Source organism: Ursus americanus, chromosome 19, assembly GCF_024610735.1.
Source record: "Ursus americanus isolate L20-20 chromosome 19, mUrsAme1.1.p, whole genome shotgun sequence".
In the NCBI taxonomy this organism is placed as follows: Eukaryota; Metazoa; Chordata; class Mammalia; order Carnivora; family Ursidae; genus Ursus; species Ursus americanus.
The window spans coordinates 35,924,481-35,952,167 of NC_142145.1; the positions used below are offsets into that span (position 1 = coordinate 35,924,481).

A 27,687-nucleotide genomic window follows, 5' to 3' on the forward strand; every position below is an offset into this window, starting at 1 on the left:
TTGCTTCCCTCTCTGTTTTCATCTTATTTTTCCTTCCCTTCCCCTATGTTCATCTGTTTTGTTTCTTAAAATCCACATATGAACGGAATCATAGGATATTTGTCTTTCTTTGACTTATTTTGCTTAGTATAATCCCTTTAGCTCCACCCACATGGTTGCAAATAATAATAATAATAATAATTAACTTTAAACTTCATGTTAGGGTAGGGCTGGGCTGGGTTTTTCCTCCTCTGCCATGATACTGGCTGGGGGAAAAGTCCTGATAGATTTCTCTTTTCTCTCCAACCTGTTTCATGATTTTCACTCCACCCTTTGGCATTGATTCTGATCCCACCCTGGATGGAGGTGAAAGTGGGACAAGTTCTCACACAACTTGGAATTCTATGATGATCTGGCATCAGCCCTCCCCATGAAACAAGCACTTTCCTTCCTGAGGTAATTTTGTGGGTTTTTCGGAGATTCCATGGAGTGTGCGAATCTTTTTCAAGCCAGTCACTTAAGACCCCTTCCTCTGCTGTGGGGTTCTGCTCATCAGGCAGCCTTCTAGGTTGGTATATAAAACAACCACATGCTAGCTTTCTCACTGGAGCGGCCCAAGTCTGGTCCTTGGAAAACACTCACACATTCCCTCTGCCTCTACAAACCGTGGGAGCTCAGGCCCCTCCCACACAGCCCCTCTGGTTTCTCGCTCCACTGCACAGGCTAGGACCAGCACCACCAGCAGCTCTTTCCAAAATCCCTTCTCATATCCAGCCTTTTTTCAGTCTTTTAAACCTCTTTTCTAGGCCAAAGATAGGAAGTTAGCTGGGATCACAAAACCAGTTTTTGGAAACCTCCTTTGTAAGTAATCTTGCCCATACCTGGAAAAGCAGCCCCAACATTCAGCCCAAACTGGGCCAACTCTGGCTCCATTTTCAAATCCTGCCATCCTGGACTACACATGCAATGAACAACGGGTTGACTCATGGCTGCTGTTGTTCTAAAGCAGGAAGGCAGCAAAAAGCCAAAAAAACCCAGAAATTTCCTAAGGGGGACGGGGCAACCCAATCAGTTCAACACATCAGTGAAGGTTCAGCCCTCCCTCAGGCCCAGAAAAGCTGCCCCATTGCAGGCTGTATGAGATTTCGCTCCAGAATAGAAACAAAAACATCTGTATACAACAGGTGGTTTGTCATGGCAACCAATACGGCATCTTTTGGCCCATTTTCATACCTAGAAACCCAAATGTGAGCAGAGGTGGCAATGAGTCCTCTGGTTTGGTCTGTGCGCCCCAGGTGTCTGGGGTTGACTCCCCAGATGGTGAAGCCTCTGCACCCAGGACTGAAACAACTCATTCTTTCAAGCAGAGAGAAATTTAGTGCAAAGAGCTATTTAGAGAGGTGTTCCAAGGACTGAGGTGAGGGGCAAGTTGCCAGAGAAGAAAAGGAGAGACAAGAGAAGCTATGAGGACTGAGTTATAACCCACAACCAGCACATATGGCAAATCGTGTTCGACAAACTCAGAAGACAGAGCCTGAAGGAGCCTCTTGGAGATCATTCAGTCTTCCCTTGGCAATCCCACTTGAGTTTTACAGGTCAAGAAATAACAATAATAATAATAATAATAATAATAATAATAATAATAATAACAACTACATTTTCTGTGTAGACATTGAGCAAATACTACTTCATTTATTACCTCGTTTATTTTTCAAGACATTCCTTGAGGTAATTATTACCATTATCTTCATTTTACAGACAAGGAAACTGAAACTCCAAGAGGTAAATTCACTTACCCCAGGTGCCCTGGCCAGGAAGGGCAGCAACAGGAGAACAGCCTGTGCATTAGGACCCCTGGTTTGGTGTGATTTCCATGACACCATTATATGGCACAGCAGACAAACTCAATTAAAAATCCTCTCCTAGTAACATTTGAAAGGTAGTGCATACCTTTCTACTTCTCAAGTTCAATCCAAAGCAGAGCATGGCTTTGAAAATATTTGTATTCAATTGAAATGTGAAGAGTAGAGCTTGAAGAGGCCACAAAAGGATAAACAGAATGGTGAAAACAGTGTCAGCCTTATTCATGAGAACCCCATGGGTCCTGGGAGTCGGTCTGTTTCCGGGCCTTCAGAGAGGTTAGCTGACTGGGTGACAGATGTGACACCATGGGGAGAGAAGGATAACAATGCCAGTGGTGGGAGAGGAGAAGAGGCTTAGAGATCAGGGAAGCTCAAGAAAGGAAACAGGCTAAAAGAAGGGGAATAGTTGGTCAGAGGAGCTTAGAGGTCCTGCATAAGAAGGTAGCCTAGGCTTGATATGTGAGAGTAAACCTTTAGATAAGTGGGGAGAGACCTGAAGAAAAGCACCAGTCTCTAAGAGGAAAGAGCCCTGGACAAGGAAATGGCCTCTGTGAGGAGAGAGTGAAGTACACCAGAAGACAGCCATGGGGGTGTGGTGAGCAGGCAGGGTAGGTGTGTGTGGAGGTCATGGGGCCTTGAGCAAAGTAGAACATAGCAGGCTGCAAGGAGCAAAGAAGGGAGAACAGACCTGACTGCCCAGTGTTTACAGGCAGAATCTTGGTGGTGAAACCTTTCATCCCCAGCCCCAAGTCTTCTAGTGTACAATTTCCTGCATTCCCAGGGTCATCCTGGGCCCTCAGTGCTCTCACAGTTGTTATCTCCATGTGCAGTCTATCCCATCCCCACTGCCTTGTCCAAATGCATCACTGACACTGCTGCCGGGTGTGCCACGCCCCCCCTATTCCAACCTCTCCAAAAGAACACCCCAAACTTAGGATCTCCAGGACTCCTTGGGCCCTTAGCATGACCTCCAAATGTACTGTTCTTTTCCCCTCTGTGATCCCACTAGATTTTGAGTGCTTTGAATCATGACTTCTTTGTCTGGACATCCCTTTAATAGTACCCTGAACTCAGAGATGGTTGTTTAGTTGTTAATAGTAGCAGTTTGTCAACAATACCAAAATGGAAGTACACGGCCGTTGGCTGTAACAGCCAAAGGCCAGCAATGAAACAATGGAATTGAAAATCTTATTCATCTTGTGCCCTCTTGTGGAGAAGAGGGCAAAGAACACTATATCACCACTTGCGAAGCCAGGAATTTACTTCTTTCCCTATCACCTCCTCCTTCTCTAAATGTAGTTATAATACAGTGTTAATGAATAAAAACATATTTAAATACAAATATATTATTCTATGTATAATTTTAATGTAATATTATTCCATATTTAAACATAACTACAGTATATCTAAATATAGTTATAATACATTATTAACGAAACGTTTACCATATTGATTTATGAGTTCATAAATACTGTTCAAAGATGAACCAGAAAGTACTGTATAAATATATGTTCTTTCTGGTAACATCCTTGTACGTTTTCGCTTCTGCAAAATCATTACATGGCATAATTTTTTTATTTGCTTAGTTTTCTAAGTACTTAATCAAAATTAATGCCCAAACTCTCTACTGAAGCTGTAAGGTCCTTTAATTTTTTTTAAAACAAATCTGGAACCTCCAACAATACTACTTTTGAAAGTTATTGGACTCCTCTTCAGTGCTGCCGCTCCAATGAGACTAATAACTTACCCTCCCATTGTTGCACAGCAATAATGATCCTGGGATCCCACACTTGCTTGCCTTTTCAGTCTTTTGAGGAATAAAACTTCAGAATTTTAATGAATCAAATTTATAAGTTTTCCCTCTGTGACTAGCGCTTTTAGTGTCCTATTTTTATTTTATTGTTTTAAGATTTATTTGAGAGAGAGAGAGCACACACGAGTGAGGGGAGGGGCAGATGGAGAGGGAGAAAATCTCAAGCAGACTCCCCACTGAGCAAGGAGCCCAATGTGGGGCTGGATCTCACAACCCTGAGATCATCACCTGAGCCAAAATCAAGAGTCAGAAGCTCAACCAACTGAGCAACCCAGGAGCCCCTAGTATCCTATTTTTAAAATCACTCCCTATCCTAATACCTTGAAGACATTTTCCTATACCATATTCCAAAATCTTTGTTGTTTTGCTTTTCACATTTAGGTCTACGACTGACTTGGAAATGATTTTTGTGTATGGTGAGAGGTAAGAACAAAATTTTATTTTACTTTTCCTATATAGATATTTAGTTGAGCCACATCATTTTTTGAAAAGACCATCTTTCACCTGCTATTCTGTCGTGTTATTCATGTCGATCATTGAATAACCATGTATATGTGAATCTACTCCTGGAATCTTTAATCTCTTCCACTGATATGTTTATTATCCTTACATTAATACTACACTGTTCTAGTTACTGCAGACTTTTAATACATCTTGATAGCCAATAAGGCAAACCCTACCACCTATTCTTCTCCTTTAAGAGTGTCTTGGCTCTTCTTAACTCTGCATTTCAATATCAGTGTTAGTATCTGGTTTTTTTAATTTCTAGAAAAAGTACTAAAATTTTTATTGGGATTACAATAAATCTACAGATAATTTTAGAATAAATTGTCATTTTACAATATCAGGTCTTCTAATCCATGGACATATCGCTCCATTTATTTTGATCCTCTTTAGTATTTCTCAATTTTTTTTTACTGGTTCCTGAATAATCTTCTCTATAAATTTCATTTTGTAGGCTGTTGGACTTTTTAAAATTGTGATGAAACATAGATAACATAAAATTTACCATCTTGACCACTGAGTGTACAGTTCAGTTGTTAAGCATATTCATGTTGTGCAACCAATCTCCAGAATTCTTTCCACCTTGAAAAACTGAAACTGTACCCATTGAACAACTCCCCACTCCCCCTCCCCTATTCCATAGCAACCACCATTCTATTTTCTGTCTCTATGAATTTCACTGCTCTATTGATTCCATTCATGTAAGTGGAATTACATAGTATTTGTCTTTTTGTGACTGGCTTATTTCACTTAGCATAATAATCTCAATACTCGTTCATGTTGTAGCATGTGTCAGAATTTCCTTCCTTTCTAAGGCTGAATAACATTACTTAACATTACATCGCATGTATAATACCACATTTTGTTTATCCATTCGTCTCTCAATGAACACTTGTTTGACTTTCATCTTCCGGCTATTGTAGATAATGCTGCTATGAACATGGCTGCTACGAACAAATGCCTCTTCAAGACTGTGTTCAATTCTTCCAAGTTTGTACCCAGAAGTGGAATTACTGGATCATATTTTTAATTTTTTGAGGAACTACAGTATGTTATTTAATTCTTCTTACATAATTATTTTTAAGTAATGGGAAAAGTCATATTAACAAATGTTATAGAGTATATTTTTAAACAAATTTTATGATATGTTACTTCAAAATAAAGTATTTTACATAAATCATGGCTCTATACAAAGCAAAAGAATTGATGAGGTTTTTTTTTAATTCTCAAGTGGTTTTGCAACATTGCATATTAATGTCAAAAGTACTTCCTAGTCAAATTAGGTTGGGAAACACTGTATTAGCTGAAAGTGAATTTGGAGCAAGAAGCAGATTAACCAGTGCAGCCAGGAAGTAAGGACAACTATTTAATTAAGACGTATTCATTGAGTGTGTATTCATATGTGTGTTTTTGATGGATAATGAAAAGAAAGAAAAAGAGACACAGTCCTAGAAGAGCTTAGGATCTAGTGGGCTGGGGCCGGTGGAAAGGCAGTATAACACATCAAATAATTAGAGGAAAATTACGTTCAGAGTATAATTAGGTGCTGAACGTGTGAAGTAGTCAAGTTCTTCGGGGACATAAGAGGAGAAAGTCACTATAGGGTAAGGTAATTGGAAGAAACTTCATGGCAAAACAAGCTGGACCCCAAATCTGAGAGAAGAAGAGACATTTAAGACTCAAAGAACTGAAGCGAAAGCACAGCAATACAAATGAGGATAGCCCTGTGGCTATTTAGCTTCCATGTGCACTCTCCGATACATTTTTGAACTTCCATACATCAATAAAACAACTCCAACTTTTCTTGTAACAAAATACAACTGTCTTAAAGGTAAAGTTCTCACCTTTTCCTCAAAATATGGAGACACACAGTCCCAACAGTCACTGCATCCATCACTGATAACCTTAACTACTCCTCAAGTTCAGGCAGAGACCCACTGAATATTCTGTTACCTAATGAATACATTGTGAAGTTATCTTTTGACTCTAGGTGCATAAAACAACAATGGGAAGGAGATAGAAGAAACTGGTTAACGTATAAAATAAACACATACGTATAACAGAAAATATACAGAGCTACTGCTGTCATGGTTTCCGCGATTTGCTGTGAGGCTGTCGATGATACCTACATCTCCCTTCTTCCACTCCCCAGTCCACATGTCCCCATCCTCAGCCAGAAATTCCCCTGGCGTGACCCACACCTTCACTCCTAGGCACCTCCAGGTAACTCCCTGGGTTTCATAGTCCTTCTTGTCTGCATTTATAGCAGCAACTTGAGTTCACCTCACCTAGAGTGACTTTTTTTTTTTTTTTTTTTTTTTGGCCAGTTGGTTCCATGGTATAAGAAGTCCAAAATGTCTAGAAGGCATTCTCACTTCCCAATTCAATTGAACCACTGTGTCTGCTAGTGGAAGCGTTCCTCCCTTGGAGACTATGACTTTCGTAACAACATTGCTCAAAGTTCCTGGGGCAGGAAAAATAATTCTGCAAATGGGTTATTGAGTTTAAGAGTGAGAAGAGCCACTCCCACATCTACCCCTTGATGCCCAGATCCATGTGTTCTGGCTATGGGAGAGAGAACACCCTGTAACAGTCGCTGACTCTAAGCATATACTGTATCCTGTGAAACAGAATCACTTTGTTTTGGGGTATTGTCTCCCAACTGGCACCAAAACTGAGTTTTCAATAAGCCCTTCCAACTCCCAATTAGGCCATCTGCTCCTAGGTGATGGAATATGTGTGTTAAGACCAGTTGATTCCATAAGCATAAGTCCCATGCTGTATTTCCTTAGCTGTGAAATGGGCTCCTGGATGAGAAGTCGTGCCAGGCAGAATACCATAATGATGGATAAAGCATTCTATAAGTACACAGATGGTACAGCTGGCTGAAATATTATGTTGAGAGAAGGCGACTCCACATTCACAAAACATATATATTCCAGTGAGGGTGAATCTCTGCCTCCTCTATGAAGACAGAGGTCCAGTGTAATCAATCTGCCACCAGGTGGCTGATTGGTCCCCATGGGGAGAGGTGCCGTAGAAGGGGCCTAGTGTTGGCCTCTTCTGTTGACAGATTCACTACTCAGCAGTAATGTTAGATCAACACTGAGTAGGGGAAGTCCATGTTTTTGAACCCCATACATAGCCTCCATCCCTACCACTGTGGGCACTTTGTTTATGGCTCACTGAGCAAGCACTGGGGTGACTAGGGTAAGAGACTGATTTACACCCATGGAGTGTCCACCTGAGTATTAGCACCCTCCTTTACAGTGCACAGCCATGGCTCATTGCACAGCAGAGAAGTCTCCATTGTGCCATGGTAATGGAACTTGCTGGAAATATTTTCTCCAGAGTGCAAGGGAAACTCATTCCCTTGGAGGTATCTCACTAGTGGCACTCTGCTATGAACCTGCTCAAGAGGGTGCAGAAAGAAATTGCTGCCAGGGCAATCTGCTGCTGGATCCGGGAGAGCTGCATGCTGAGCTTGTCGAGCCAGCATGCCAGAACCGGGAGGGGAAGCCCCTTGCTCTTGTAATGTCTTGTAATGTCTCTACTGACAAATCATAACGTCATGCTTGTTGGTAAAGAGAAAATATTTAAGAGGCCCATTTCGTGTTTATAGACCAGGCAAAGGGTGAATTTCAAAAAAACTGCTAGTTGCAAAGGTACTGTAGTGGATTAAACAGTATCCTTCCAAAATTCATGTCTACCTGGAAACTCAGAATGTGACCTTATTTGGAAATGTACATTTTTTATTTTGCAGATGTAATTAGTTAAGACGAGGTCACACAGGATGAAGGTGGGCCCTAAATCCAATGACTGCTGTCCTTTTAAAGGGAGATGAGACATGGAGCCACACTTAGACACAAAGAGAAGGCCATGTGATGACAGCAGAGATTGCCAGCAACCATGAGGAGTTGGAAAGAGGTCAAGAAGGAGTCTTCCGTAGAACTTTCTGAGGGGGCGTGGGCCCGCCAACACCTTGATTTCAGACGTCTAGCTTCCAGAACAATGAGAAAATAAGTTGTTATAAACCTCCAAGTTTGTGGTAATTTGTTATGGCAGTCCTGGGAAACTAATACAGCACCAAACCCGGTTATCACCAAATGCTCAGTTCCAGTCTGGGGAGAACCAACTCATCAATGAATATCCGAAGCTCGAAGCCTTGGGAGAAAGGCAAAAAGCCAGATTCTATACGGACAATGTGCTGAACACCCAAGATTATAACAGACTCTGAAATTCTACCACGTATCTCTCCTCTCATTAGGCTTTACTGTCTTATCAGACGTGCGTTTTCGGTACTGTAGGAAATTTCCAATGTCCGTCTCTTCACGTGAAAATGTCCTGAAGCCATTATGCTTTATACCAACGTATCCTCCTGCAGCAGCTCTCTGACCCACTAGACTCTCCTTCTCGCAGGTTGTCTGTCTTCCCTGGTAACTACTGTGCCCTGAAATCTCTCTGAACAGTCTGTTAAATTTCAGAAACTGTCCCTTTTATCAGTTTGATCCTCTTTTTATTTACATATTTATGGAGCATGACTTAACTAGAGATCATTGTGCCAGCCACCTTAAAGGGAACAAATGGGGGCGCCTGGGTAGCACAGATGTTAAGCGTCTGCCTTTGGCTCAGGGCGTGATCCCAGAGTCCTGGGATCAAGCTCCACATCAGGCTCCTCCACTGGGAGCCTGCTTCTTCCTCTCCCACTCCCCCTGCCTGTGTTCCCTCTCTCACTGGCTGTCTCTCTCTGTTAAATAAATAAATAAATAAAATCTTTTAAAAAAAAATTAAGGGAACAAATGACACAGAGAACGTGAGGAGGAACGGGACACAGACCCTGTTTGGCTTGCACATGAGCGACGCAGACACATCTTGGAAGATTGCAGATTTCTACCGGGGGGATGGTGGTGCTCATCCAGGAGGTAAGGAGGGAAAAGAGGCGAGCGGAGAGAGAGTGAGGAAGAACTCATGTTTGGTTTAGGATGCCTGTGAAACAAACAAGGAGCGATGTTTCATAAAGTCATCTTTATGGGGAGGAGGCTCGAGAGAAGGCTCAGGCTCAGGCTCAGGCTATAAACTGGAACTTGTTCGGTTGTAGATGGTAGTTGCAGGCTTATCTGGGGAAATAGATGAGCTAGCCCAAAGAGAGCCCAGAGCACGAAAGCACAGGAACCAAAGGTGGAACAATGAACATGAATAACACATGGGATTGCCGACCAAGAGGAACCGCTGTAAGGAGTGCTCAGAAGAAGGAAGAGAACCTGAAGACACAGGGGTAATGAAGGACAGAGTTCAAAGTGGCAGAAGTACTGTAGTTAATAATGTTCATCATCTTCTAGACTGAAAAGTCTAATATCACCCTGTTTTTCAATTTTTAGTTTGCAGCTAGTTAGATTCTGGAAGCTTTTAGGAACGCAAACTTGTCCTATATTTTGAGAAATTCCAGAATGATACAGGTCTTCATCCCTTGTTTACTGCATGCAAGGGGCTGGCCCTTTCAATCTGTTTCAAATTCTCATGTTTCAGTTTTGGGATGTTTTCTTGAAAAACCTCTACTTAAAACTCAACCTTATTCAGCACCGCATCATCCACACTGGGGCACAGGGGTCAAAACTCAGCCCTTACTGGTCATTAAAGGAACCCACACTAGGAAGATGTTTATCATCTTTCAGTTGTTTGATCATCTTCCAAATGTTTGATAAAATGGTTTCTGCTAAGAATGTCAGGCGGACTTCACCTCAGAGACATTTGCTGAGTGGGCAATTAAAAACATCTCCACCCATATCTGTGCAATAATGAAACTAGTTTTAGTGGGAAAGGGAATGGATGAAATGGGTGATGGGTATGAAGGAGAGCACTTGTGATAAGCAAGAGGTGGCGTATGGAAGTGTTGAATCATTTTGTTATACACCTGGAACTAATATTACTATTTAACTAACTGGGATTTAAACAATAATGCTCTGAAAATGAGTGTGACGATAGAGATAAAAATAGAAGGAACAACTGAGTACCTGTTTAAAGATTATTTAGAGTACCCAATCCCTTCCATGTCTCAGCTCAGTGGATGGCTACCATGTCTATTCTCACCTATGCAGAAGTCCAGGATTTTCTTCTGTGGAAAGGTCTCCAAACTGCAAGACTCCTTGCACATACAGTAGCCCTCACCCTAACCATCATCCTAACACAAACCCTAGTCCTACCACTAACCGGTAACTGGAACACCTAAGCGTAACCCTTTCCCTAACCCTAACCATAAACCTAACCCTCTGGCAAGGTCTCTGAACTACAGGATGCTAGGCATATCCCCATTTCCCTAAACTTAACCCTTACTGTAACCCTAACCCTAACTCTAGAATTGAGAAAGTGGGTTCCTGAGCACAAAATAAGAAAAGCTGAGAAGCAGCCGAGTTACTCTGGGGAAGATCCCAAACCTTTAAGAATTGGTAATATTTCTTTTTTTTTTTTAGATTTTATTTATTTATTTGACAAAGAGAGAGACAGCCAGAGAGAGAGGGAACACAGGCAGGGGGAGTGGGAGAGGAAGAAGCAGTCTCCCAGCGGAGGAGCCTGATGTGGGGCTTGATCCCAGAATGCCAGGATCACGCCCTGAGCCAAAGGCAGACGCTTAACAACTGAGCCACCCAAGCGCCCCGAGAATTGGTAATATTTCTGAAAATGGGTGTGAAAGTAGAGATAAAAACAGAAGGAACAATTGAACATCTATTTAAAGAGTATTTAGGGGCACCTGGGTAGCTCAGTGGGTCAAACGTCCAACTCTTGGTTTCGGTTCAGGTCATGATCTCAGGGCTGTGAAACTGAGCCCTGCATGCGGCTCCCCACTCAGCAGGGAGTCTCCTTCCCTCTCTCCCTCTGTTGCTCCCCCCCCCCCGCTCATGCACACACACACACACACTCTCTCTCTAAAATAAATAAATTAATCTTCTTAAGAAAAAGAGTATTTAGAGTTCTAAGTCCCTTCCTTGCCTCAGCTTGGTGGTTGGATGCCACGTCTAATCACACCCAAGCAGAAGTCTGGCGAGGTCTCTGAACTGCAGGATACCAGGCTCATACCATAACCCTAACCTGAACCCTAACACTACCTGTAACCCCTAACCCTAACCAAAATCCTATGGAGAGGTCTCTGAACTGCAGTATACAAGGCTCGTACCCTCACCCTGGCCCTAATCCTAACCCTCACCCTTTCCCCAGCCTGATCCTGAACCCTAACCCTAGATGTGAGGAGGGAAAAAGAAAAAAAGGTAGAAGTGACATATATATACAATGGAATATTACTCAGCCATAAAAAAGTATGAAATCTTGGTATCTGCAATGACCTGGATGGGGTTAGAGAGTATATGCCAAGTAAAATAAGCTATTCAGAGAAACACAAATACCATATGATTTCGCTTACATGTGGAATTTAAGAAGCAATACAAATAAGCCAAGGGATAAAAAAAAAAGAGAGAGAGAGAGGCAAACCATAAGATAGACTCTTAACTATAGAAAACAAACGGATGGTTACCAGAGAGGAGGTGGGTTGGGTGGGTGGGGGGATGGGGGAAATAAGGGATGGGGATTAAGGAATGCACTTATGTGCTGAGCACTGGATGTTGTACGGAAGTGTTGAATTATTATATTATACAATTGAAACTAATATTACCATATGATAAGTAGAATAAAAATAAAACCTTCCAAAAAATAAAAAATAAAAATAATTAAGTTTTAATTGATACAAATTCACTATCAAATACCAAAGAAGCCACATTAAAGATGGGGAAAGAAATTTCATTTACAAATTGTACAGTACCACTACTAGTGCTGTAACCTGTCTGATATTTTGACCAGCTTTCTAACAGCTTGAATTTGGCTCTTCATTAAGTTAGTCTAGGAAATAGACATTACCTTCGTTTTTTTGTTGCTAGATATCATGAACCAGCTCCTAGAGTCAGTCAGTCAGAGCCTTGCTACTCAAAGCATTATTATCACCTGGGAATGTGTTAGAACCTTGGGCCCCACCTCAACCTTACTGAATCAGAATTTGCATTTTAACAAGATCCTCAAGTGATTCCTATGCACATCCAACTTTGAGAAGCAGTGAGATGGGTCATGGACATCTCTGAGAATCAGAAGACAAAGACCAGAAGTCTCAGACTAGAAGCTAGGCAGGTGATGGAACTGGAAAGGGGCAGGTGGGGACTTTCAGCAACTGGGGAAAGCAGGCTCTAAGTGTCCACAGGTAGCAGTTACTCCGCGCCAAGAAACATTTGCCCAGAGGGAATGCAGGATCAGTATTCTTAGATTTTTCAGTTTTCCAAAAGAAGTGAGTAGTATAGATTTTTAAATGCATTGAATCAAAATTTACATTTTGGAACCAATTCAATTTCAAAATCATGGGGCAAATAAAGCACATGAACAGGCTAGTCGTTGTCAAGGCCGGTAACTTGTGTCTTCTGTCAGACCCTGTCCCCAGAGAAGTACACATATGCACCTAGAAACACATAGTTCAGTGGTGTCCGTTAGAGCTCTGTACCGTGATGCTTGTGTTGTCAATACGATAGTCATTGGCCATATGAAGCCACTGAGAACTTGAAATCAGCAAAAGTGACTGAGGAATTGAATTTCTAATTTTATTTAATTTTAGTAAGTTTAAACTTGAGTAGCCACATGTGTTTAGTGATGACTACATTGGGCACGCAGATACAGAGCCCATAGACCATGGGTGGCATAGTCTTAAAACTCCTCTCAGGGTGGCAGGAGGGGTGAAATAAAGAGGATTAAGAGTGCACTTATCTTGATGAACACCAAGTAATGTATACAATTGTTGAATGCCTATATTATACCCCTGAAACTAATATAACACTGGATGTTAATTATACTTCAGTAAAAAACAAACAAACCAAAAACCCAAACACCTCTCAAATGCTTGTTTCTCCAAACAAGCTTTCCTTTTGAGGCAGTTCTTTATTTGTCTGATATGGAGGTTCTCAACCTCAGCTGCTGTGGTAGACCAAAAAATGGCCCCAAAGACATTAGGTCCTTATTCCCGGAACCTGTAAATGTTACTGTATTTGGGGAAAAGGTCTCTGCAGGAGTGATTAAAATAGGGATCTTGAGATGGGGGAGATTATCCTTGATTTTTTGGGTAGGCCTTAAATGCAATTACGTGTAGCCTTACTAGAGAGAGAAAGGGAAAGACTTGAGGATGCTGGCCTTAAAGACTGGAGTGAGGCAGCCACAAGCCATGGAGTGCTGACAGCCACCAAGTGCTGGCAGCCACCAGAAGCTGTAAGAGGAAAGGACTGGATTCTTCCTGAGAGCCTCCAGAGGAAGGGCCACTCTGCTGACATCTTGATTTTGGCCAGTGCAACTGATTTCAGACTTTTGGCTTCCGGAACTATTGCTTTAAAGCACCCATTTTGTGGTTGTTATAGCAGCCCTAAGAAACTAATATAGCTGCCCACTGGAATTGCCTGGGGGGCTTTACCAATCTACATTAGTTTAATCTTCTTCCAACGAGATGACTATTGTGATCCCTATTTTATAAATGAGACAAGGATTAGCAAATTTTAGGAACTTACCCACAGCTAGCTTGTGGCAGAGTTGAGGAGTGAACGCAGGTCTGTCTGCTCACTTCTGGACACAGTGAACAAGGAAGAGGGAATATTCAAAATGACTTCTAAGACTTCTGCCTGGAACATGGAGCCAACAGCAGTTTCACTTTAAAGCAAGGAATTTGAGAAGCATGGCAGTTGAGGGTGTAAGTAGGGGAAGATAAACTCAGTTTGGGATTCTTCCTTAGTTGGTTTTCCTAACTTGATACTTCATTCTTGTCTTCTACAAAGGGACACATGGCTCACTCATCCAAACTCTCACAGCTATTCGGTGTACATTCACACTTGGACTTCCTACACACACTCTCCACCACTCTCTTGGAAACCATAGTTCCATTGTAGGCAAATTGCCTTATATTTCTAAACCTAACTCTCTATCTCTGTGTCCTTCTAGAAATATGGCAGCTTGTCTCTAACATACCGACTTCATGCATCTCTGGGCAAGGAAAAACTGGGTGTGTGTACAGATGGATACAGATCCACACCCATAAAAGTTTCTAACCAGATGGAGAGCAAATATGTTAGGATAAAGAAATACAGTGATTGGGGCACCTGGCAGGCTCAATCCATAGAGCATGCAACCCTTGATCTTGGGGTTGTGAGTTCGAGCCCCATATTGGGTGTAGTAATTACTTAAAATCTTTAAAAGAAAGAAAGAAAGAAAGAAAGAAAGAAAGAAAGAAAGAAAGAAAGAAAGAAAGAAAGAAAGAAAGAAAGAAAGAAAGAAATACAGTGATGAAGAAGAAAAAGTAGAAGAGTGAATATCTCTATAATATCATTATAGGGTGACTGCCCTCTTCCTTTGCTGCATTAGTAAGTGGCTTATGAAATTCATCGGGAATTTAATATACTTATATAGGGGAAACATTCAGGTATAGAGCATGTGTGGTATTTATTTTTACATAATCTCATAAAATGTCCAATTATGTAGAGGGTATTGATTATCACCTATTATTCAGCCTCAGATTCAATCTACTGAAAACTCTCCTCAAATGTCCACATAACCTACTGTCAAACCTGCTCATACCGTCTTAAAAAAACTTGCCTAAATGATACCCATCCCAATCATCTGTCAGTCTACCAAGGGAGTAAGCACTGGCATCCTAAATGTTTCCCGATCTGCCTCCCTCCTTGCTCCCTCTGCACTAGTTCAGATCGCCAACAGCTGCAGTCCAGATCTTTGCAACAGCTTCAGAGCTGGTCACTCTGCCTTGAGTTTTGTCTCCTCCCAAATCCATCCTTCCCATTGCCATCACAGAGTTCCATCTGAACTGCAGATAGCCTGTTCCACTTAGTCAAGATCCTCCTTTAAATTTTAGTTCATAGCCTTTTACCCGACCTGCCACATCTTTTAAAACTACTTCTTTCTTCCTCCTCACCCTTAGCCTCTCATGGCTTGCCATCTGGCTCTCAGCTTTCCCCATCAACCCCAATCTCACGCTCTCCACCCCCCCCCCAGGACCTTCTTTCTTTGTGCTTTTACAGCATCCTGTGGTTAGCTCCATCAGAACATCTCCCATGTTGTTTACAACCGTCAATTTATACACCCTTCTCCTTAGTCTATCAGTTTCTAAAGAGCAAGAATCTGTATCTTACATTTGAATTCTCAGTGAGTACCATGCATCTGGTATATAGTAGGTGTGCTCTCTACTAGGACCTTGTTCTTGTTAATTTTTCACTCTACTCCCAAAGTTAAAAAAAATAAAAGGTAAATGAAACCTGTCCTTTATCTAACATACCGTGAAACTTTCATAAGTAGTCTTTCACGTTTGCTTTTTTTTTTTTTTTTTAACTTCAGCTTTGGGGATGATCTGGATATCTGGTGGAATCCAAACCCATCAATGCACTCCTGACCTCTTGCCAAATCCTATGGATTTTCAGAGTTCCTTATGCTTTTTTTTTTTTTAAGATTTTATTTATTTATTTGACAGAGAGAGAGATAGTGAGAGAGGGAACACAAGCAGGGGGAGTGGGAGAGGGAGAAGCAGGCTTCCCGCTGAGCAGGGAGCCTGATGTGGGGCTCGATCCCAGAATCCTGGGATCATGACCTGAACCGAAGGCAGATGCTTAACGACTGAGCCACCCAGGAGCCCCAGTTCCTTACGCTCTTTGCAGCTTTCAACTATTGTCCCTTTTCTCCTTCAACTATCTTCTGTGACTTCACACCATTGTCAGGCATCGACTGCTCTTGTTTCAGATGCCTCAGTGCCTTGACTAAATTAACCTACCTACCATCAGAGTAAACACATTCTCCTCTGCACTTTTGAACTATCTTGCTATATGCGTTAGCCTCAACAAAAAATCTTGTGAAAGTCCCCTATTGATGCAAGAATTTCTTCAAATTTAATGTCATGGTAGGTTAATTAAGATACAAAGTTCTCCCCTAACCCTCTAGGTCTGGTATACACAGAATAAAGCAGCCTCTTTTCCCTTTATTTCAGACTCCGGTATTGGCATACCTTTTTTGCGGGGAGAGGTCATGCCCAGGGTTCTTTTCCTGTTATTGTTTATTAATTAGCAAGTGGTTCTTAAGCATCCTCTGTTCTCTTCCTAATTCCCTACTTCCCTCCACAAGTACATTTTCCAAGAGTCCCTATGGAAAGTGGGTGGAAGAGAAAGCCAATATGTGGGGTTGTGGCCTTTAGCTCATTTAGCCCCAAATTTGTTTTTAAATTTACTTAAGATTATCTGAGCGGGAAAAATGTATATATATATATATATATATATATATATATATATATGCGCCAAAATACGTGTGCAGGTGGGTTCTCACCTTTCTAAGGGCCATTAAGTTCTCCTGTGAAAGCGTGGGGCATGGGTGGGGGGGGTGTCAAACCTATTCCTTAAAACAGCACTATTTGGAGCATAACCTCAGTAGCGCGGATGGTATTAGAGGCAAATTGTACTTAAAGGTAGAAAGCGCAGGAGTCTTCCCTCTCTGTGATCGTGGGCAAGTCACGAAACTTTGGGGCCTATTTCTTGTAAACTGGGAATAACCTTACAGGGTTATCGAAAGCGTCAATGGAATAACCTAAGCAGAAGCACTTTGAGAAATAACGACGCCGGTTTCTGTGAACAGGGACGCCGAGCACCCGGAGTCCCACCCGTAGGGGTTCTTATCCACTTCCCCCGCGTCACACAGAGAGCCAGCGGCGGCAGGGGCTTGTCTCCATGGCAACCGCTCCTCCATCCCGGGCCGGCCCCCAACCCCGCCACGGGGACCGGAAGCAGCTTCCAATCGGGCGCTTCCCCGGCGTCTTCCGGATAAAGCGGGGTCGCTCTTCCCGGTCGGGAGGTGAGAACTGAAGCCCCTTCTGAGCCCCTAGGCCGCGGGGAGAAGCGTCCTCCCCCGGGGGTGGGAGGAGGCGGCTGAGGACCTCTGCATCGTCGCGAAACAGCCCTCCCGGCTCCTCCCTCCGCTCACGCCCTCTTTATACCTGCCCCGACTCCTGTCGCCCCCTGGCGCCTCCCGCGGCCCCTACCTGGTCCCGCATCTCCTGGCCCCTCACGCCGCGTCCGCACGCCCTCCCTTCGTCCTCCCGGCGCAGCCCCGTGGCGCGTGCCACCGCCTCCGAACCCGCTCGGCTGCCAGCCGGCGCGCGCTCACCTGCGCTCGGCGCAGCGTCCCCAGCGCCCGCGCGCCGCCCTCAGTCTCGCGGGGCTGAGACCCGCGCGGGAGGGGCGCTGGCGGGGCGGGGACCCTCGGGCGCCAGCCCTCTGCGAGCCGGCCCGCTGGAGGAGGGATTTTGGCGTGAGAGTCGGTCCTCTGCGTAAGGACCGCGGATTCGGGGCTCTCAGCGAAGCCTCCCGTCCAGGGAGCCGGTTCGTGACTGGCCCGCGTGCGGTGTTGGAGGTTCGGTCTCCCCGTCTCCTGTGGAGCGCCGAGAGCTGCCGTGCAGGCGGCACGCGTCGGCTGCTGGTGCTGAAAAGGCAGAGTGCGCCCCTGCCGCCCCCCTGTCTCTGTGACTTCCAGAGGCTGCTTTAGTTTATGGTCCCTCAATGTAACGCCCCCAAACGGCTTCCAAACTCATGGCCTCAACCCTTGCCGCCGCTCAGGTCTCGACTCTAGATTCTGTCCCGGCCCAATATCATCCGGGTCTGCTGCTCCTTCTCTGCACTGGGACCCCGGCCCCCGGCCTCTTGACCACGCAGCACCGTGGGTAAGTGGATGGTCTGGATTCAGACCCCAGCCCTTCCCCTTTCCCCGTGGTCACCGTACCTGAGCTTGCCTTGTTAGGCTCCTCATCTACAACGCGGGCATGAAAATAACCGTACAGGGCTTTTGAGAGGATTTAAATAAGTTTATATTTAAGGTGCTGAGAGAAGTGGTAGGAAATTGTGTCATTTGTTATCATTTGCTACATTGCAATCACTATTGTATCATTTATTTGGTAACATTGTCTCTCTCCCGCTAGAATATAAGCTTTAAGGAGCCAAAGACTTTGTTCAGTTCACTGCTCTATCTCTGGTGCCTAGAACAGCGCTTGATGAAGTAGGGGGTGGGGGGATGGTAGAATGCCTAAAGAGGAAAAACAGGGGCACATACAAGATTTTTAGCCATCAGTTACCAGTGATGCATATACTAACATGGTGCTGAAAGCGTCTTTCTACCCCCTTCTGCTAACAAGCTAATGACACTTGGAGAAATTGCTGCCCTCATACATCACTGTGTGGCTCTTGACATTGCGGATTGATAAACAATCTTCTCTGTAATTCATTTGATAATACATTGCAGTACATTTGCCACTCTCCTTTGAGCCCAACAAGCCAAGTCCTTGGGATATCCTTGAATAACTTGGAGAAAAAGATTATATTCCCGAAAATGTGCCTCCCAGCATTATTTATGATAGTAAAAATTAGAAACAACCCAAACATTCTATGAGGAAGAAGGGTAAATAATAAAGATGTTACGGATTGGAAGTGGAAGTAACATGATTAAATGGAAGCACATTAAGAGGGGGGAATATGCAATTATTTTTTCTTTTGAATTGTTCCTTTACTGTCAAAATAGTATTGTTTAATACTGTTTGATAGTATTAAATGTAATGCTATATTTAATGCTGTTTAATAGTAAACGTTGAAAAAATCCATACGAAACTACTTCTTCCATGAGACTCTTTGTTAGCATTCTTTGCAGCAGGCTAGAAAAAAATTAATTGGCTCTTTAAGCCTGCCCGAGAGTCATTTTTCCTCAATTTTCCGTTATTTCTGCTCTCCGGGAGTTCCTGCACAATCCTGGCTGATCCCTCATTGTGACTCTTAGTCAGCCTCGTGTGCATGATTTGCAGAATAAATTGGGAGATACTCATGCATAAGAATTAATGCATCTTAGCTCTTTGATTCTCTTAAAGAAGTATTCTTTGAAAGCATGGTTTATACTAACATTAAGGGCAATGCTTTCAGTATAGTCTTATGTTTCTTTTCTTTCTTTTTTTTTTTTTCAAGATTTTATCTATTTATTTGACAGAGAGAAAGAGCACAAGCAGGGGGAGAGGCAGGCAGAGGGTGAGGGAGGAGAAGACTCACTCCTTAACAGGGAGCCCGATGCGGGGCTCCATCCCAGGACCCCAGATCATGACCTGAGCCAAAGGCAGACGCTTAACCGACTGAGCCACCCAGGGGCCCCTAGTCTTATGTTTCTAATTTTAGATGTATTGTTCTAAGAAACATTTGTCGGTGCCTTGTCCCCACTTGTTTCTTTAACCATATTTAAGGAGTGTCCGTAAGGAAAACTTCACCTTCTTGAAGATTAAAGCCTACCTCTCTGTTCCCAGTCCAAATGTTTGCAAAACTGAGAAAGTCATCACTCCTTCCACAAACTCCAGAGGAGTCTGACAGCATTCTGATAGTGAAGATGGAAGAGGAAGAGCCGGCCTGTGATCTGGACTTCAGCCTCTCCTGGAGCAGCTGCTGCAGTCCAGAGACCTTCCGCCAGTGTTTCAGGCAGTTTGGCTACCAGGAGTCCCCTGGGCCCCGGGAGGCTCTGAGCCGGCTCCGGGAACTTTGCTACCAGTGGCTGAGGCCGGAGGTGAACTCCAAGGAGCAGATCCTGGAGCTGCTGGTGCTGGAGCAGTTCCTGGCCATCCTGCCTGAGGAGCTGCAGGGCTGGGTGCGAGAGCACCGGCCCGAGAATGGAGAGGAAGCCGTCACTCTGCTGGAGGAGCTGGAGAAAGAGCTTGACGGGCCAGCTGAGCAGGTACAAAGGCATCTGGTGAGGATGAGTGACCAGGTTGAGTCAGGAGCTCCGGGGCAATGGGCGGGGGGAGGGGGGGGGAGGCGGGCTCGCAAACTGTACTCCTACTCAGCACACAGAACATGTAGGGTGGTGAATGCTCGCCCACCTGTGCCAGAAAACAGAGTGTGGCTCTGCTTTCTTCCTCCCTTTTCCTGTATCCCAGGACGTTTACTACGTAGTTTCTTCTCTATTAATTTTTTTTTAAAGATTTTATTTATTTATTTATTTGAGAGAGAGAGAGCACAAGCTGGGGGAGTGGACGAGGGAGAGCAAGAAGTAGGCTCCCTGCTAGGGAACCCTATGCGGGACTCGATCCCAAGGCCCCCGGATCATGAGCTGAACCAAAGGCAGACGCTTAAGCCAGAGCCACCCAGGCACACCTTCTTCTCTATTATTTTATGCCAAAGTCCCAACAAGAGTCTCTTCTTCAGTCTCAGTTATACCTAACTGCTTCCAGGTCTTTTTTGGACAAAATGAGGACATGCTTGCCGAGAAGCTGACATCTTGGGAAATGACTCAGGAGTCACCAAGTAGCCGAATCAAGCCTGTAAAGCAGCAGCTGCCCCTGGCGCCAGGGGAGTTTCACTCAAGACAAAAAGGTGAGGGGCGGGATTCAGTTCATGGTGGGGGAAGGTGGCCTCTCAGGCCACCACACACATCTCGGCTGCTTTCTGCAAGAGGTCTCAAAGCTCCCCTCCTGCCTCCTCTTCACAGTGGGGACTTCCACCATTAGAGGTGGTGCTAAGGATCATTCTCAGTGTTTTGTTCTTGTTTCTTTCCCAGAGACTCTTAATATATCTTTCAGATTTTTAAATCCTTGACATCATCTCCACAGGGATTTTCAAACCTTTTTTAAAAAAGCATGACCCTTGGGGCTCCTGGGTGGCTCAGTCGGTTAAACATCTGCCTTCCGCTCAGGTCATAATCCCTGTGCCCTGGGATCAAGCCTTGAGTCAGGGATCCCTGCTCGGCGGGGAGTCTGCTTCTCCCACTTCCTCTGCCCCTCTCTCTGTGTATGCTCGTGTTCTCTCTCTCTCTCTCTCAAATAAATACATAAAATCTCTCTCTTTTTTTTTAAAGATTTTATTTATTTGACACAGAGAGACAATGAAAGAGGGAACGCAAGGGGGGGGCAGTTGGAGAGGGAGAAGCAGGTTCCCTGCTGAGCAGGGGGCCCGATGAGGGGCTCGATCCCAGGACACTGGTATCATGACCTGAGCCAAAGGCAGACGCTTAACTGACTGAGCCACCCAGGCGCCCCAATAAATAAAATCTTTTAAAAAAACAGTGTGACCCTTTTCTCAAATGAAATTTTGCACGGAGCTCCAGTATATAAAACAGATGAAAACACAGCTACCCTCACTGAAGCAGGAACAAGCAGTGTCTGTCCACAAGGGCTCCAGCTTGGTCTGTTCCCCCCAACTGTGGTACCTTCAGGCAGCTTCTGAGGGACCCCAAAGTCAGTCTAAAGACCACTAGTCTGCCTCATCATTTTCTGTCTAGCTTCTTGCTTGGTTACTGGTGGCATCTAGTATTAAAATCACCAGATTGCTGCTAAGATGACTTTGCCCTCTCGTGATGACTTGAATATTTTCCTCTAGTCCCTCATGTCCTAAGCCGGCCTCCGTTGCTGCTTGCATCACTTTTTACAGAAGTGCTCCCAAATGGCTGGCGTAACAATGTGTCCTTCTGTTGCAGACACTCAAATTAGTGCTGCGGGGAAAAGCAAGGCAGAATAAGGGGCATAGGTGTTAGGAAGTAAAGTTGGGACAGAGTCTTATTAAAGTGGTGGAGAAGGCCTCTTTGACGAGTGACTTCCTTCTAGATGATCACGCTGGATAAAATGGGAGTCAGAAATGAAGAGGGAAACCCCTCTTGGGAGGATCTCCCCTTCTCCCCGCAGCACGGCTTCCATATTCCACAGGGGTTGATCAGCTAAGTAAGGTTAGAGTTTTTCCAAGGTAATTTTGATAAGAAAATATAGGAAAAACAAAATACGAAAATTGAGAGACTTAGAAAATATGGCTCTCAGTTGACAAGTCCCTGCTCCCAAGAGCTTGCACGGGGCACTTAGCACCTCCAGTCTAGCAGTTGTCTTGGCTTAACTGAGAGAGAAATGGCAGTCTTTTCATACTCCATCAGGATCAGGAGGGAACCACCCCTACCTCCGCAGCTCTTTGTGGTCGCGGCAAAAGTAATCAGCCTCAAAGGCAGGTCTTGGGATCCCAGTGTTGACAAGAACTACATTCTACCTCTGAATGTCCTCACAGAGGCCTTTCTTACGTTTTTTGTTTTGTTTTGTTTTTTTTCATTTGATTTTTTTCACCATGATAAGTGTACTCTTTAATCCCCATCCCCTATTTCCCCTATCCCCCCGCTCCCCTACTGTCTAGTAACCATCAGTTTGTTCTCTGTACTTGAGAGTCTGTTTCTTGGTTTGCCTCTCTTTTTTTTCCCTTTGCTCATTTGTTTTGTTTCTTTTTTTTGCTTTTGTTTCCCTTGCCTCAGGAGTCATATCTAGAAAAATGTTGCTATGGCTGATGTCAGAGAGATTACTGCCATTGTTCTCTTCAAGAATTTTTATGTTTTCAGGTCTCACATTTAGGTCTTTAATACGTTGTTTAGTTTATTTTTGTGTATCATGAAGGTAACTGGTCCAGTTTCATTCTTTTTCATGTAGCTGTCCAGTTTTCCCAATACTTTGTTACAGAGACTGTCCTTTTCCCATTGTGTATTCATTGCTCCTTCATTGAAGATTGATTGACCATAAAATCATAGATTTATTTCTGTGTGTTTCTGTCCTCTTTCATTGATCTATGTGTTTATTTTTGTGCCAGTACCATACTGTTTTAATTACTGTCACTTTGTAATATAACTTGAAATCTGGAATCGTGATACCTCAAGTTTTGTTTATCTTTTTCAAGATTGCTTTGGCTATTCAAGGTCTTTCACTGTTCCATACAAATTTTAGGATTGTTCTAGTTGTGTGAAAAATGCTGTTGGTATTTTGATAGGGTTTGCATTAAGTTTGTAGATTGCTTTGGGTAGTATAGACATTTTAACAATGTTTGTTCTTCCAACCCATGAGCATGGAATGTCTTTCCATTTCTTTGCCTTGTCTTGAATTTCTTTCATCAGTGTTTCATAGTTTTCAGAGTACAGGTCTTCCACCTCTTTGGTTAAATTTATTCCTAGATCTTTTATTTTGGGTGCAGTTGTAAATGAGATTGTTTTCTTAATTTCACTTTCTGCTGCTTCATTATTAGTGTATAGGAATGCAACAGATTTCTGTACATTGGTTTGTATCCCACGACTTTACTGAATTCATGTATCAGTTCTAATAGTTTTTTGGTGGAGTCTTTAGAGTTTTCTAGATAAAGTATCATGTCGTATGAAAATAGCGAGAGTTTTACTTCTTCCTTACCAATTTGGAGACTTTTATTTCTTTATGTTGTCTGATTGCTGTTGCTAGGACTTCAGTACTATGTTGAATAAAAAGTGGTGAGAGTGCACATCCTTAGATTTTTGATGGTAGGAACCAGCCATTGAAGTCACTTTGGAGTTTGAGCTATCAAAAATGAATTTGAGATAGAATCCTCACCATTCACAAAATGCTTTCTGTTTACACCAGTAATAATGCCATCCAGCTAGTACTATAAAATACATATAAGAGTAGAGGATTTTCCTAAGTGGGTAGTCTGTGCTACCCTTGCTTTATTTGAGGTGTCAGTTATCCTAGTCTATATCCTCCCCTTTTCCTCACTAATTTGTATTTCTGACCTTATTTTCCATATTCGTTTTTGACCCCTTGGCTTTCTTCATTTCATTTATCATTATTAAACTGTGACTTATTGACCTCCATGCTGAGTCTTACTTATTACTATCCACTGTCACATCTGGCTCCTCTGCTTCAGTTGCTTCTCTGCTTCTCCCATAATTCTTCATCTTCTAGTCCCTTTTCTTCCAGATTTTTTTTTTCAGTCTCGATACATCTTTTTACCTCTATTCACCATTCTACCTTTTGCATGGAGCTTTTTCATCTTTATAGTTGACTGTCTCCTCAATATATAAATCTTTCCCTTTTGACTTATGATCTTCTCAATGTTTTGTGACTTCCCATCTCCGTCTTCCACATTGTGATGCTATTTTATAAATATGCTAGCCAATAAATAATCCATATATATTTTCTTTGGATCATTCTATTTGCCTTTCTTTCTTTCTGAGCAGAGAGCTGGTGACATTGCTTTTCTGTTTATTATTTCAGCTAAAGACACGAAAACTATAAATGTGAATTCAGCTTCGACGCAAAAGACTTCTCCAGGCATGGAACTGCATTACAATGTTCCTAACACCCTTCATATGGGTGCTCCCCAGAGTTGCACGTATAGAAGAGCCTATGAACAAAATGGCAAGTTTGAAAGAAGACAGAAAAACCCTTCTGGAAAAAAACAACACAAGTGTGATGAATGTGGCAAAGTCTTCAGTCAGAGCTCAGCCCTTATCCTCCATCACAGAATCCACAGTGGGGAGAAACCTTACGCATGTGATGTGTGCGCCAAGGCTTTCAGCCGGAGTGCCGTCCTGATACAGCATCGAAGAACACACACTGGGGAAAAACCTTACAAGTGTCATGAATGTGGGAAAGCCTTTAGTCAGAGCTCAAATCTTCTCAGACATAGGAAAAGACACACAAAAGAAAAAGTCTCATCAGTGTTGTAAGGGAATCAAAGCTTTTGCTCAGAGCTTTTTCAACGGGAAAAGACACAAAGCACAAACACTCCTTGAGTATTTCAGTGGTGTTAGTGGGCACTAGTTTGCTTTCAAAAGTCATAAAAGCTACAGGAGAGAATGTAAAATATCTTCTGTCAACGTTGTTTGCTCTTCTGCTTATCGGTATAGTGTCAATTCAGATGTTTGAGATTCTGAAGTGTAATTCAGATTTCCCTCCCAAGGGTACCTCTTGAACAGACATTCTCAAACGTGGTCTATTTCCATTACTAACACAAATAATGAACTGGTACATGTCTTTTTAGACAAATAAATTTTCCCTGTTGAGAAGGAATGTGTGAGTTACTCAGTATAAAAATAAGTATTTTCCTCCATTCCATAACTTAAGCATTGGAGTTCCCAGACCAAAGATTAGAGCATTTAAAAAATTTTTACCATTTGTTTTTTGTTACCAGACTCAAAATATGAGAATAAGATTGAGGAGGCCCAAAAGAATGTGTACCTTCAGACCAAGGCTGAAATGTCCAGAGTCATTGTTAGGGGGTAGATGAGTAAAGGCATTTAATCTCTTATGACAATTCACAAAAGCCCGCACTATTTATGATGCTAAGCAGTTTTTTTTTTTTAAGATTTATTTATTTTTAGAGAGAGAGTGTGTGTGAGTGGGGGAAAGGGTAGAAGGAGAGAGAATCTCAAGCAGACTCCCCTGCTGAGTGAGGAGCCCATGACCCTGAAATCATGACCTGAGCCAAAATCAAGAATCGGATGCCTAACCAGCTGAGCCACCCAGGTGCCCCCCTAAGGGGTTTTCTATGTAGGAAAAAAGTAACCTCCTTTACCATGTAATTTGGAAATAATTCTGTGAAAACAGCAAGATGGCTCTACGTGTCTTAGGGAATGGCATAAATGTAGGGAATGGCGTCATAAACAGGGCTATCTATGGGTGCTTATATAAGGCTCATGCTCCTGTTTAAACGAAAAAAAGGAGATGAAGAAAGACTGTCGAAATAAGACTGATGTAACATGCATATGAGCAAGTGTGGCCTAAAATGGAGAAGTGTGCACAGCTCACATGGAAAAGGAAACCCTTACCGCTGACAGCTCTCCTTTGGTGTGTCCTTCAAGGCCCCTTTTCTGGCATAAATCAACTGTGAGCATGTTTCAGGCCTCTCAAGACAACCTTTTCAGGGTCTTAGGCGTTCTCAGTAAGGTTTGTTTCTATACAAGCTGTTAAGACACGAGCCCCTGGGTTTTGACGCTCTTGTACGAAATTACTAAAGTTCAGTTTGAAGAGTCCACCGAGTTCTGCCCATATGTAAGTCACTCAGATTTCCTGTTTAAAAGTAAATGAATGACTTGTATGTTATTACAATTATTCTGACAGTATACAACATAATGTTCCCTTTTCTAGGGATTCTTGATAACTGTATTATAAGAATACGTGAATTACAGTGTGTTCTGTGGTGCCACAGTCTCCCAATATGGAAGCCAACATCAGAAATGAAAGCCCTTAGGAGAAGGGAAGAGAGGGCTCATAGTGAACTTACTTGTTTGGGACCCTTGTGAAGTATAAACTTTGTATTATCAGAAAATCCAACCGTATCTAGTGCTTAGAGTGACTCCAGAAACAAATACGGGGCTACTGTGCTCTACTTCGAATATTGATAACATAAGATTGGTAAGGGGAGAGGTGAATGTAAATTATAGAATTTTCTGGTAGTGATTATACTTTGTAGCTCTAGTGAATATGAATATATATAGGGTTTTGTATATTTTCAGTTATTAAAAGTATAGGAGTCTTTATTTGGGCTCATTCTCTTTGTAATTAAAGGAACAAGCCATCTATGAGAGCAGCAAATTCCTCAGATATGTGTATTGTGAATTATTGCTAAATTATGGAAAGACAGAGTTTCTTGTTAATATGAATAAAATGACAGAATCTCAGTCAAGTGTTCTGAGGGAAGTCGTCTTCACTTGGCGCTGCCATAAACCTCAAGATATTGTATTTTCTGCATTGTGAATAATCTGAATTTCTCCCCCAGAAGGTGGTGTGAGTCGTATCATCTAAGTACATGACAAATCTTTAAAAGGTGTTGCTGTGTCCTGGGAGTTAATCATGCACTTACATAGGTCTCCTAATGCTGGTCCATTTAAATGGAGATTTAATGTGACTTGGGCTAGCATTGATTCTAAAAATTAGCATGATGTTAGCACCCCCATTAGATTAATTTCCATAGATAATAAATACTCCCGAATGAAACTGGTATTTAATGAATTTCACTTCATCTTGGCCTTTAATGTTAGCTATAATCCTGTGTTCCCTCTTTACCTGTCTCTCATTCTCTTCAGAGACCAGATTACATGTTTGTCACTGCCCTTAAACCTTCTGTATTGGGAATGCTGCTGGATGCAAAATCCACCCGTGATGGTTTAAACAAGTAAGACTTTGTAACCAGAAGTCTGGAGGTGAGTTGCTGCTGGCTGTCAATCAGCAGGTGGACAATGACTGGCCTGGATGTGGTCTCTGCCCTTCTTTTGGCCTCATGCTTATTTTCTCAGACAGGCAAGAGAGCTCTCTCAGCTCCAGGAGCAACATCCAGGGCCAAGTCAGGAAGAAAGAGAAAGAGGAGCTCCAGCCATGGCCATCTCCTTTGCTAGGAAAAGTAAAAGCTTGCCACGAAACCCCAACAAAATTCTGCTTATGTTTCCTTGTTGCAAATGTGTTTGGGAAAGAGGGAAAACAGCAGGGCAAGTGGGTTTTGGCAATGACATTGGGTCAGCCAACAGTGTTTGCCACACTCCTTGGCCACTTTCGTTTTCATGGGCAGATGGCTGATTTTGCCTCCTACATTCGGGAAAAAAACAAAAGATAACTGACAACCTCCTGCCATCAAATTTGTCAACCTACCTACCTCCCTCACCCATCGTTTCCCCTCCGAATGAAAGGGGGTCTCT

The 27,687-nt window shown here is 43.0% G+C and overlaps 1 protein-coding gene and 1 long non-coding RNA gene across 3 annotated transcripts in view; one reads left to right on the plus strand and one right to left on the minus strand.

Annotated features, from left to right (window-relative positions):
- The window catches only part of LOC123779583 (uncharacterized), a 70,740-nt gene extending 53,367 nt beyond the window's left edge, over positions 1–17,373 (minus strand). Inside the window, exons 1-2 of one of the 2 annotated variants that reach the window (XR_015727713.1) lie at positions 17,252–17,373; positions 13,737–13,847 (exon numbers count right to left, since the gene is read on the minus strand). This is a non-coding gene — a long non-coding RNA (uncharacterized LOC123779583). The remainder of the gene's footprint in view (positions 1–13,736; positions 13,848–17,251) is intronic. The other variant, XR_006776234.2, reaches the window with a different exon arrangement.
- A 189-nt stretch (positions 17,374–17,562) lies between these two features.
- On the plus strand, positions 17,563–26,681 carry ZNF396 (zinc finger protein 396). Its single transcript, XM_045777851.2, has 4 exons — positions 17,563–17,929; positions 19,544–19,965; positions 20,462–20,603; positions 24,269–26,681. The coding sequence occupies exons 2-4, from the start codon at positions 19,549–19,551 to the stop codon at positions 24,721–24,723; spliced, it is 1,014 nt and encodes a 337-aa protein (XP_045633807.1). The 5' UTR covers positions 17,563–17,929; positions 19,544–19,548; the 3' UTR covers positions 24,724–26,681.
- The last annotated feature ends 1,006 nt before the right edge of the window (positions 26,682–27,687 follow it).

Coding starts and splice junctions, on each gene's coding strand:
- ZNF396 (XM_045777851.2), top strand. CDS start 19,549: ATGTTTGCAAAACTGAGAAAGTCATCACTCCTTCCACAAACTCCAGAG. Junction 19,966..20,461: donor TTGACGGGCCAGCTGAGCAG/GTACAAAGGCAT, acceptor AACTGCTTCCAG/GTCTTTTTTGGACAAAATGA. Junction 20,604..24,268: donor GTTTCACTCAAGACAAAAAG/GTGAGGGGCGGG, acceptor TTATTATTTCAG/CTAAAGACACGAAAACTATA.